At 40.8% G+C, this 13,348-nt stretch overlaps 1 protein-coding gene across 1 annotated transcript in view; it reads left to right on the forward strand.

Moving 5' to 3' along the window:
* The window catches only part of ZNF652 (zinc finger protein 652), a 43,791-nt gene that overhangs the window by 18,358 nt on the left and 12,085 nt on the right, over positions 1-13,348 (forward strand). The window contains exon 2 of the mRNA XM_080923537.1: positions 11,060-12,207. Coding sequence (XP_080779663.1) covers positions 11,308-12,207 — 900 coding nt within the window. The 5' untranslated portion in view covers positions 11,060-11,307. The remainder of the gene's footprint in view (positions 1-11,059; positions 12,208-13,348) is intronic.

Raw genomic sequence — 13,348 nt, forward strand, 5'->3', positions numbered from 1 at the left:
GGAGAGTAAAGAAGCAGGACACACAACTTTTTCCTCTGGCTGCCCACACATGGCATTTGCACACCTGCACACACAAACCCCACACAAAATTAATCACATATAATCACACAAAATTAAATTTAAAAATGTAGATCTGGATTATTAGATTTATGTCCTCACTCTGCACTTCAGTTCTAAAAACAAAGGGAAAGGTCTAGGTAGATTTTAGTCATCAGGAAAAATAGGTGTATACAAGACAAGCTCTCTCTCGCTCTCTCTCTCTCTCTCTCTCTCTCTCTCTCTCTCTCTCTCTGTCTCTGTCTCTCTGTCTCTCTGTCTCTCTCTCTCTCTCTCTCTCTCTCTCTCTCTCTCTCTCTCTACAGTTTCTGTGTGTAGTCTTGGCTGTCCTTGAACTCACAGATCCTCCTGCCTCTGTTTCCCAAGTGCTTGGATTAAAGGCTTGTGCCACTTTAGATCCATGTGTTTTAGACTGAGGTCAGGGAAGAAGTGATCTCTGTAACCATGTTTCTGCAGTCAGAACTATTGTCCTATACTCCAGCTGTGTTTTTTTTGAAAATATTACAAAAGGCGGAGATAGAGAATCCCCAGAGGGGGAAGGTGGGCAGAGAAATGGCTCAACAGTTAAGGAGTACTGTAGCTCTTCCAGAGGACCTGAGTTGGCTCCTTGCACCCATATCAGGTGGCTCACAACTATCTGTAACTCCAGCTCCTGGAGATCCAAGAGCACCACACACACAAAGCATTCTAACTCAAGTTCTCATTCATTCATTCATTCATTCATTCATTCAGCAATTCTTTCTTCCTCTTTTTCTCAGGCACATTTAAAAAGATTATTTCTTAATGTGTATGGATATTTTGTCTATGTGTATATCTGTACAATGTGCATGCCTGGTTCCTATAGAACCAGACAAAGATCAGATTCATCGGTGCTGGAATTATAGATGCTTGTAAACTGCCATGTAGGTGCTGGGAATCAAATCCAGGTCATCTGAAAGAGCAGCCAGTGTTCTTAACTGCTCATGCATCTCTTCAGTCCAGAGTGTAAACATTTTTTTAATGAAGAAATTCCTATGGTTTCAGCTACCTTAAGCATTCTTGTCAGATGGGTAGTGGTGGTGCATGCCTTTAATCCCAGCAGTCAGGAGGCAGAGGCATGTGGATCTCTATGAGTTTGAGGCAAGTCTGGTCTACCTAACAGGATAGCCAAGGCTGCATAGTGAAACCATGTCTCACGAAAAACAAAACAACAGAAAATTCTTTGGTTTCAGAAAGATAACTATTTAAAAATATTACAGTACAAATCCTCATTAATTACTTAAGTTTTTCTTCTTTATTCCTGTGTGTTCACATCATTGCTTTTATGTTTGGCCATAAACTAGACTGTGTTATGACAAACCAACTTTAAAACAAAGTCAAGTGGTCCTGTGAGATGGCTCATCAGGTAAAGGTGCCTGCCACCAAATCTGATGACTTGTTTTATCCCGTGTCAACTTGACCTCTGACCACCTTACAAGTGCCATGGTACATGTTAGCACACACACACACACACACACACACACACACACGAAAAATCATTAAAATTTCTACTGATTGTGTTTATTTATAGCACATGCATTGTGAGGAGTTAGGGTTTTGTTTTTTTTTTTTTTTTTTTTTTTTTTTTTTTTTTTTAAGATTAGTACAAGCACTGCGTGTTAATCACAACAATTAATGTAAAAACCATTTCCCAGTAAGTGTCTCTTCTACCTGCCTGTCTGCAGGCCAGGAGTCTGTTCATTTCTCTTGGCTCAGTGCCCTTGTTGCTCATTGATGCTTTCTGGACATTCTTGTGCAGTTAAAATAGGAATGTCTAAAACAAATGGGTTCTTCCTAACAAATACACCTTATATTCTGAAAGTAATTCCCTTGGGATGTATGAAGAGGTCATGGAATGAATTGCTGTCCATTCATTGGAAATATAGGTGTGTAGGACTTCTTTCTTAATGAGATGTTTTAGGGAAGGTGAATAAGAATTCTTTGTGGAGGTTTGGGGATGCAGCTCAGTGGTAGAGCATTTGCCCATCATGCACAAAACCATAGAACTATCTCTAACAGTAATTAAAAACCAAAGAATAGTCTGAAGAGATGGCTGGTCAGTTAAGATGGCTGCTCTTCCAGAAGATCTACATTTGATTCCTGACACCTACATGGCAGCTCACAACCATCTGTAATTCCAGTTCTAGGGATTTAATTCCCTGTTCTAAGGCTGAAGGTTGGGGCAACCATCCCCCTCTTTTCTTTCAAGAGAGGCTTGGCTGACCAGCATCTCATTGTGTACACCATGAATTTGTAGACATTTGCCTGTCTCTGCCTCCTGAGGAGATTATAGATATGCACCACAACCCCCAACTTGATGCCTTTTTCTGGGCTCTGCTGACTTCAGGCACACAGGTGGCAAACAGACATACATTGAAACAAAATACCCATATGTACAAAAAGAAAAACAAGGCCATGTGGATAAAACTATATGTTCAAACATCATCAGGTTTTCTGGATAAGGTTATCTGTGAGCAGTCATGGATAAAAGAAATTGCCAAAAATAATTCCCTATACCAAGGGGAATCACCCCACCCCATTAAGCCATCACAAGTCCTGCCTTTAGCCTCTAGTTAAATTTCAGCATTAGATCAGAAAGAATGAACAGATGCTTGCCAGTGCATGCATGTATGCATGCATGTGTGAATATTTTCTGGAAGTGTGCTTTTTTCCCCCAGACAGAAGCCTTGAACAAGGTTACAGCACAACAGTGTGTTGCTGGCCCTCCCTGGTCCCTCTGCTTTACTTGTTATCTGTCCTGTAATGAAGGAAATCTTGCTTGAAAGTTGCAGCTCTTTTGAGAGCATCAGATGCTCTACTCAGAACGAAACTAGGTTACTACTTTGGCAGTGTGCAGTGGTTTGCATCAAAAGCTGTCTTGGTCTTGACTTTGAGATTATCCCTTGACTTTGAAGTGGTCATATTTTAATTTTAAAGTGTGTCTTAGTCACTGTTCTACTGCTGTAAAGAGACACAGTGATCATGACAGCTCTAAAGCATTTAATTGGGGGGCTTGTTTACAGTTTTAGAGGGTTAGTCCTTTATCACCACGGCAGGGAACATGGTGTTGTGCAGGCAGCCACTGGAGCAATAACTGAGAACTATATCTTGATCTATAGGAAAAGCCATACTTGGACTAGCTTGGGCTTTTGAAATTTCAGCCTATTCCTAGTGACACACTTCCTCCAACAAGACCACATCTACTAATCCTTCTAATCCTTTCAAACAGTTCAACTCCTTAGTGACTAAGACTATGGGGGCCATCCTCATTCAAATCACCATATTCTACTCCTTGGCCCCCATAGGCTTATAGAAACAATGCCAGAAACTGGGCACCATCTTGCACCTGTGTTAGGAACTGTGAAGAGGACAAAGCATATTCAAGTTGGTCTAATTCAATTCTGGCTTAATGATAGAATTCAAGACCCTTTCTTCCCAGTTTTCTGCCACTGTAACTTGGACATACTTTGTCCTCTAAGTCCTGGGTGCAAGGTGGTGCCCCAGATCCTGGCGTCACTGCTACACAAGATGGCATTCAGAAGTCAGTTGTACTTTCTTTCCTCGGCTTATGCTTTGTAAGATAGTTCACACCATTTTCTCAGAAGTCCTTCAGCAGAGTTCCACTTACATCCCATCATGAGAATTCATGAGGCTACCTCCAGACCAATCAGTTCCCTAGCAGAGGATGGGTGAACAACTTTTGAGCCAGAGCTGTGATACATGCCTGTGATATAAGAACACTCCAGACACTGAGGCAGGAGAATTGCAAGTTCACAGCCTGCCTGGGCTAGAGCGAGCTCAAGGCAACATAGAGAGCCCCTGGCTCCAAAACGGAAAAAAAAAAAAAAAAAAAAAAAAAAAAAAAACCAAAATGTTAAAGGAGGGCTGAGAATATAGCTTAGTGCTAGGTGGAGTGCTTGTAGCATAGGCAAAGCCCTAGACACAATCTCCTGTACTGAAAACAAATTTAAAACTCCAATTTTTTTATACTCTGTACAAAAGGTAAAATTAGATGTTGTGTTTAAATTGAGATGTCTTATTTGAAGAGTAATAAAAAATAATGTAACTCTTATTTTTCCCACCTGGATTTTTCTATTAAATATAAGAGTGGAATTTCTAATTGTCTAAAACAGTCTCTCTGGTTGCTTAGGCTGACTGAACTCTTGCCCAAGCTTACCTCGTCTCTCACACATCTCTACTTTATTGCTCTTTCTGTTTCTCAGACTCCATCTAAGCCCTCTCTGTCCTGCGCAGACAAGATGACTCTTCAGGTAAAGGTGTTTACTGTGTAACAACTACTAAGTTGTTCACACACACACACACACACACACACACACACACCCTCCCTTCATTCTCTGTCCTGCTCTACTTTTGTAACCATATTTCCTGTTGGCCCGGGGCTTCTTTAGATGGACCCATGTTCTTTATATCTTCCTAAGTAGGTTATGCTTCATCAAGAACATAGCAGCTTTCTCTGAGGCAGCTCTGCCTGGAACATCCTTTAATTTCCCCTGCCTTCAGATCTCTCCATTCTTGAGAACACAGCCAGGTCCCAGGCTTTCCACACAGCTGTCCAGGTGATTACATTCACCCCTTTAAGTACTGTCATTGGCAACCGTGACTTTCTCTGTGTGCATAGAATTTGTTTCCTGACAGATCTAAAGCTTGTGAGTTAAGACAACACAGCAGTCAGTTGTGGTAGTGCACATAGGAGGAGGCAGAGGCAGGCAGGTCTCTCTGAGTTTGAAGGTAGTTCCTGTCTTAAAAATGAACAAATAAATATAGTATTTATTTGCAGTAATAAATAAGTAAACATCTTTCCCATATAGACAGTAGTCAAAGCATGGTGCAGGAACAGAGCAAGAAGCACTTGCTGTATAAATCCATCCTATCTGTAGCTTTACATTTATAACAAGGGAACCATGTTTGCAGGAAATATACAGTGTAGATGGCTTTGCATGTATGCCCTAGGATGAGTGACACCAATTTCAGTAATAGTCACCTCAGTTCTATCACAGCGATACCTAGTATTATGTATGATTTATTAATCACTGGGTCTGCAGAGACGGCCCGACCCAGTGGTTAAGGGCACCTGCTACTCTGTAGAGGACCCAGGTTTGCTTCCTAGCACAAACATGGAGTGGCTCATGGTCTCGTGTAGCTTTAGCTCCAGGAGATTCAACACTTTCTTATGGCTTCCATGGGTACCAATATATGTAGCATTTGCTTAACATAAAACACATGCAAGAATGCACATAGGTAATAATAAAAATCTTCAAAGAAAAAGATTCACTAATCATAGTGTAATATCTCAGCTCTCAGTATCAACCTCTGCTCTGTGTTAACCTGTACTCCCCAACAAGAGAAAGGGGCCATTGGATTGTTTTCTATTATCCTCCAGGGAAGACCTATTTTTGGTGGTTTTGCTCAAGCTCCTTGTGGGGGTTGTTGGACATTTTTGCTTTGAATTTTGATGTGGCTGTGGCATTGTTGCTAGGTCTTAATTTACTTAGCCTATTATGAGTTACATTTTTTAAAAAGAGGGAGAGGAACACCCTCCCTTTTCAGTTGCAATAACTATGTTGTCTGGTGTTGAGGCTTTGTGACTTTCTTGTACATTCTCCCTCAACCTCCTGCCATTGGGTGCCGTAAGTGTCAGGCTTAAGTGTCAACATCCAAGGAATGTGAGAGTGGACAGGTCTGTCTGCCTTTGGAGGTAAACCCAGTACTGTCTGGGAATTGTACCTGTTTCATGGGTAATGTTATAGGTTCAGTCCCATTAAGCATATTTATTTCAAGACTACTTTTTAATGATTTATTTATTTATTATAAGTACACTTTAGCTGTCTACAGACACACCAGAAGAAGGCATCAGATCTCATTACAGATGGTTGGGATCCACCATGTGGTTGCTGGGAATTGAACTCAGGACCTCTGGAAGAGCAATCAGTGCTCTTAATCACTGAGCCATCTCTCCACCCCACCTCAAGACTACTCTTATTATCTTAACCCTGGGGTCCCCAAAGTGAGATTCATAAATATTTTCTTTTAGTCAAATAGAAGTCATGATAACACTTTACTGTCAAACTAAGATACGGTAACTGACTGTTTTATTAGTGATACACATATACATATACATACACACAAAGGTTTTCAAAACAAAGGTGTGACATTGTGGGGAAAAGAAGAAGCACGTTTAGAGGTTGGGAATTGTGTGTCAGTAGATAGTCAAATGAATTATTTTGTGGGACAGTAAATGTTAGTGGAATGTAATTCCTTAAGTTCATGTTGAAAAAAAAAATCTGAGGGTTAGGAAAGTAGCATAATCTGTCCCACAGTTCAGAAGAGCCCCACATGTGGAAGGGCCCATTGTATCCTGTGCCTCAGCACTGTGGCTATTGTTTTCCACTGTCTGAGGTCCAGCTGTTGTTCATCATCTAGTTCATATTTGATGAGCTATCCAAGAGACCAAGAATATTATCTTTATGTGAAATATTGTGTTACTTTCATATCATGTTTGGATGTTTGTATTCAGATAGTCTATTTTTTTGTTTATTTTAATTGATTTTCAGTACTAGAGAGAGTGAAGCTAGGGCTTCACACATGCTAGACAATGGAGTTCATTACTACTGAACTATGTCTCTAGCCTTTTCTCAAGATATAATTCATATACCATGAAGTATTTTAAATGTACAGTTCAGTGTGTGTGTGTGTGTGTGTGTGTGTGTGTGTGTGTATTTGACTGTGGAGTTCATTAACAGTGATTGTCATACTTTCCTAACCATGGCTCCTACTGGTCACTGTGTATGTCTTTGTGTGAATTGGTTTATTCTGGCCATTTCACATAAAAAGAATCTTCCAACTGTGTGGATGTAATTTGTATCTGGTATATATAATGCTTTTGGGGTTCATGTGTGTTACAGTAGGCGTCAGAGCCTCTTCCTGTCGGGTGCCTGGAAATGTTCAACTGGACAGTTATGTACATGTTTCCCAGCTGACATGGGTCTGTGTTGCTCTCACTTGGGCTGTTAGGGATACTACTATGGATGTTTGTGTTTCATTTTTATACGAATATATGTTTTTCAGTCCTAGCTATGCTTAGAAATGGAACTATTAGGTCATCTAGGAACTCTTCACCAAACCTTTTTAGGACATACCAAACTATTTTCCAGAGTTTTTCATTCTAAATGCACCCAACAGTGTATGGAGCTTATACTTTTCCCATATTCTCTCTCACTTCCTTTTTCACCTTTAAAAAAAAAATTAAGAGTTGTTTTTGTGAATATGAAATGGAATCTCAGTGTGGATTATTGTCTTAGGGTTTTCATTACTGCAGTGAAGCACCATGACCAGAAAAACCTGGGGAGGACACAGTTTATTCACTTCCACATTGCAGTCCATCACCAGAGGAAGTCAGCACAGGAACTCATACAGGGCAGGAACCTAGAGGCAGGAGCTGATGCAGAGACCATGGAGGGGTGCTGCTTACTGGCTTGCTCCATTTGGCTTGTTCAGCCTGTTTTCTTTCTTTCTTTCTTTCTTTCTTTCTTTCTTTCTTTCTTTCTTTCTTTCTTTTTCTTTTTTTCTTTTTTTAAAAATAATGTTTGTTTATTTTCTGTATATGAATACACTATAGCTGTTCTCAGACACACCAGAAGAGGGCCTCAGATCACATTACAGATGGTTGTGAGCCACCATGTGGTTGCTGAGGATTGAACTCAGGACCATCTGGAAGAACAGTCAATGCTCTTAATCACTGAGCCATCTCTCCGGCCCCCCTGTTTTCTTATAGAACCCAGGACCACCATCTTAGGGATGATACCACACAGAATGGGGTAAGCCCTCCCCCACTAATTGAAATAAATGCCTTACAGCTGGATTTCATAGAAAAAAATTTTAATTATCACTGTATTTTATGTGAGTGTCTTGCCTACATGTTTGTGAATCGTGTGTGCCTGGTATGAGGCAAAATTTACAAAAGGGCTTTGGATCTCAGGAACTTATGTTAAGATGGTTGCACACCACTGTGGAGATTGCTGGGAACTAAACCCAGGTCTTCTACAAGAGCATCTAGTATAACCACTGAGCTGTTTCTATAGCCCATAATGGTATTTTATTTTTGTTTGTCTTTTTATTGTTGCATTGTGGAAGTTTCTTATATATTCTGGATACCAGGCCTTTATCAAATCTATGTTTTTTTAATATGTTCTTTTTATTCTGTGTGTTGATTCTATTCTCTTGATATCCTCCTTTGCTGTTCAGACATTATTAATTTTAGTAAAGTTCAATTTGTAGTTTTTCTTTGGGAGTTTGTAGTTTTTCCTTTTTTTTTTTTTTTTTTTTTTTGCCCCCACTCCTTCCTCCTATTTCTCTCCCTCCTTTTACCTTTATGTTTTAGTTTGGCTCACCATAGGGGACTTAGTTCATCATGGTAGAGAAGGCATCTGAACAGGGCCTGAGGTGGCTGGCCATACTGTTTGAAGTTAGCAGAGAGAGTGAATATCTGTTTGGGGATCATATCCCATGGGATGCTGCCACCTACCTTCCCGGTAGAAATGCCCACAAAGACACAGGTGATTCCAAGTGCAGTCCAGCTGATAGTGAAAATTAACTGTTGCCCTTGTTAGTTTGGACACCTGAACACATCACGGTCTAACCATAATTTACTCCTCCTCAAAGGTTTATGACCACCTCATAATGTAAAGTGCATTTCACTCATCTGTAAAAGCTCCCAAAGTATTAACAATTCTAACATTGTTCAAAAACCCAAGTTCAGAGTCTCTTTGGAAATTCAAAGAAATACTTTAATTATGACACTATAAAATAGAACCTATTTTGTTTGTTTAAAGAGGACATTTTTTGTTTATTCTTATTATCTACATAGGTTTTTTTTTTTGTTGTTGTTGTTGGCCATCTTAAAGATAGACTACTGTATTAAAAATTACATTCTAGAAAACTACCCTTGGTCATAAGCCTTCCCAAGATCCTAGCATCAAACTTGGTATGTAAAAATGACTTTCTTTGACTTTGGGAAGCATCCTGCTGGCTTGCCTGCTGGGAGCCACAGGTGGGCAGAGTCATGGTACTTGAGAGCTGTTGAATTTTACTAGAGCCTGGGCTCTGTTAGATTTCAATAGAAAATATCAGTGACACACTCAAAACTTACCTTAAAAATAGTTTCTTTTATTTAAAACCTACTTCTACATTTAAATGATGTTTGTGGCCAGAACTGAATAATGGAAAATGTTTTGAGTGCCCACTGGGATCCTGTAGGTCTTGCAGAGTAGCTTACTTAGGATTTGGCTGCTTCTTTGGCCCAAGTGGTTGTTTGATGAAAGTTAAGTGCTTCAGCTGGCTTGTGGTGAGTCATACATACTTGGTTTTGTTCTTGTGTGGAGACTGTTTATGCTGGCAAGTCCTTAGATTGTACCTTAGAGCAACTCTGCTTTGTCCACTAACTATAACTCGTATAGTGTCTAATAGATGAGAAACACTTAAGTGTTCAACAAGGATGTGACGAAGTACTTTGCATAAATGCAAAACCTTTGATTATTTTATAAACTAGAGAATTAGCCAAGCTTTACGGCCCTGGCTTCCACTTTTTGCATCAGCAGACTATTAGGTATAGATTGTTGCTACAGTGTAGATTGATAATAGTACCAAGTCAGGTTAGAAATTAACCCTATTTATCGGTCTCTTTGTGAACCTTGTTGGCCACATGTTCTCTTCCTTAACAGTATGATTTAATTTATATAGAACAGCTCAGGGAGGTCTAAGTGACTCCCATTACCTGTTAAAGTCACGTAGCAGTTCAGTGTCAAGTGTTCTGAACAGTTACTTACTAAGGTTATTTCATAGCAAGATTTCACTCACTTCAGGCAAGTAGAATCAATATATTAAGAAAAAGCCAGAAGTGCTGACCATATTATTCATCCCAGGAGTTGGGAGGCAGAGGTAGGCAGAACTCTGTGAGGCCTAGTCTGTATAAAGAGTTCCAGGACAGCCAGGCCATGTAGTGAGACCCTTGTCTCAATAAGAAGAAAGGGGAAAATTAAGCTTTGCTTATTTTTAATTAATTAAAAATCAACCTCAAATTTGCAGTAGGTACTAAGTACATGCTGATAATAAAAATGTTTCTGGTGCCCATCACATGACAGACATTTGGTAAATACTGTTTTCCTTCCTTTTGTCAGCTAGACTGGACAGACTCTTCATGGCTATGTGTATGACTCAACTGTTGAGTAGTTGGCTAAGGAACAGCATAAGTATGTGGCAGGCAGATTGTATACCCTTCTTTTTTGTTCATGGATGGTTTTAGTTTTCTTAGAACCACATCAACCTGGTGGTTACTGATTCTCAGAATTTTGACTTCTCAGCAACTGACACATGAAAAATCACCCGGTTGTAGGATAGACGTAGTGAGCTGTGTAACAAGTGTCAGAATGCTGCAGCTGTGCTCCCATAGCTGAGCCAGTTATGGTTACAGTTCATTTATGTTAGTAAAGGCCAGGCCATTTTTCTCTTGTGATTATGCCAGTTAGCTGCTTTAGTTCTGGGGCCTACAGTGCCCATGTTGCCGCCTTTGTTTGTGGGCTCTCACTCTAGTGGCTGTGGTGGCTGATGCTGAAGGAAACTGCCTGTATGACTCCAGCAGACCCGCAGCATCCAATGCAGCAGACATCATGTAGTAGGTATTTATTAATCAAAACATGCTATATGTTGGGACTATTGTATGCGCTAAAGATACTTTGGTGATTTTGACAGAAGTGGCCCTTGGCATGGTAGAATTTACATTCTAATTGAAACTGGGGACTCATACACGCCTGTAAAAAAATATCCATCCCAAACCATTTGAGCAGTATAATGAATCAAAGTGTATGAAGGAGTGTGTAATGATTTTAAATTTTGTGTGTTGTGAAAAATTCTGTGACCTAAGAAGAAAATGGTGGTATAATTTTTTCCCTTATTTTTTTTCTCTTTATAGACAAGATGCTCCAAGTCCCTTGTAGCTCTCTTGGGAAGAAGATCAGGAGTGTCCTGCTCTTGCCATGAGGACAGCCCTTTTTGACTTAACGTGTTGGTGCTGTGACACAGGAAGAACTGCATGCAGGTTCCAGGAGTTTCTTATTTTCACTTCTTGAGTAGTTAGTTCTCTGTGAATGGAGAAAGATTCAAGTCTTAATTGCCCTGTTTTCAAGGTGTTCTGTGTAGTCTGAACTGGGCTACTTCCCAATGAGCTACACAGCCAGTCCTTGTCAGGAGCTGGTTGAATCCTGTGCAGTGCATGCAGAAGGAATGGCCCAGGAAGAGAGCCATCGAAGTCAGGCAGCACCCACCTTCTATCATGGTAATACCAGCCAGGAGCTCGACCTGTCCACCAAAGTGTATAAAAGGGAGTCTGGAAGCCCCTACTCTGTGCTAGCAGATACCAAGATGAGCAAACCGCATCCCCACGAGACCGAGGAGCAGCCATATTTCAGGGAGCCAAGGGCAGTGTCTGATGTGCACACTGTCAAGGAAGACCGGGAGAATTCTGATGACACAGAAGAGGAGGAGGAAGTCTCTTACAAAAGGGAGCAGATCATAGTGGAGGTAAACCTTAATAATCAAACGTTAAATGTATCTAAAGGGGAAAAGGGTGTCTCTTCTCAGTCCAAAGAGACTCCTGTTCTTAAGACAAGCAGCGAGGAAGAAGAGGAAGAGACTGAGGAGGATGCCACAGATAACAGCAGTGACTACGGGGAGAACGAACGGCAGAAGAAAAAGGAGAAGCAAGTGGAGAAAGTCAGGGTTACACAAAGGCGAACCCGGAGAGCTGCGTCTGTTGCCGCAGCTACCACTTCCCCTACACCCCGGACAACTCGCGGCCGTAGGAAGAGTGCAGAGCTACCCAAGAGGAAGAAGCGGGCGGCCAAGGAGCCTAAAGCTTCAGTCCAGAAAGCTAAGTGTGACGAGAAAGAGACTCTCACCTGTGAGAAGTGCCCCAGGGTGTTTAATACTCGATGGTACCTGGAGAAGCACATGAACGTTACTCACAGGCGCATGCAGATCTGTGATAAATGTGGCAAGAAGTTTGTCCTGGAAAGTGAGCTGTCCCTTCACCAGCAAACAGACTGTGAAAAAAACATTCAGGTAGGTCTCATCAGCGAGAGGGCAAAGTTTTCAGGATAGAACCTGCTGTTCAGAGTCATCTGGTTTCTGCCCAAGAGAATAAGTAGAATAGAGGCTGAAGGGACGGATTTCACCAGTTTATCACTTTAGACTCTGCTACTTGGGTCTTTTCAAAACCAAGGCTTTATCCTGTATTTCAAAGGCATTACACTTAACTGATGATGGATTAGTGGGAACCCAGGTACACTGGAAGGGGGTGTTGGCTATAGATGACTGACTGGGATGTAAAGTCAGCCCTGACTTTGCACTGAGAGTCTCTGTTGTGGGACCTGTGAAATAATTTGTTCTGGCATCTTTTGTCATGGTGGGAGGTATACTGAGTGGAGGTCAGGCGTAGAGCAAGTTCCTTTCTATTTGGAAGGATGCCAGAGACTAGTGCAGCTGATGGGGACAGAGACTGTACTGACTCAGACCTGTGGAAATGGAAGATCTCCTTACACCCTTGGAGAGATGGCAACACTAAATGTGTCAAGAGCCCTGGGAGTATGCAAACCTTAAACAGAGGCTGAGCTGTTTGAAAATGTTGCTTACCTGGCAATAGTCTTACATAATGTTGCTCTACAGTGCTGCTGATGTAACAAAGCGTGCTATTCAAACCAAGCTGTTGTCTTGGAAAGACTGTATATTGTAACAGGTTAAGAGGTGTTGAATGTATTGCAGCTATATTGGTATATGCATATGTTTATGTATTAATGGATATTCATACACGGTAAGTCTGCTATGTTTCCATAAGATGTATATAATATTGAAGCTAACTTTTTAAAAGATAAATTGTTTTACTTTTGGTTTGAGAACTGCTAATATTGGTGAGCACCTTTAATTTTCTCTTCTTGACAGTTGTTTTTAATCAATAACTGAGTGCCTTCCTTTAAAGAGATTTTTTTTTTTTTTTTTTTTTTTTTTTTTTTTTATAATCCACTGAGTTAGCTTGTATATAATGACATGATAGAGGTATGCTGGGTAAATAAAAGACTTGGCCATGTTCTCCAGCAGGTGCCTGGGCAGGAGTTGGTTGCATGGTCAGTCCAATGGAGGATGGTCTAGTGCTGCCCTCTAGAGGTCAAACTTGGATTTCACAGTGGCTTTTTACTGAAAAGGCATT

Source organism: Micromys minutus, assembly GCF_963924665.1.
Source record: "Micromys minutus genome assembly, chromosome: 10".
NCBI classification, from domain to species: domain Eukaryota; kingdom Metazoa; phylum Chordata; class Mammalia; order Rodentia; family Muridae; genus Micromys; species Micromys minutus.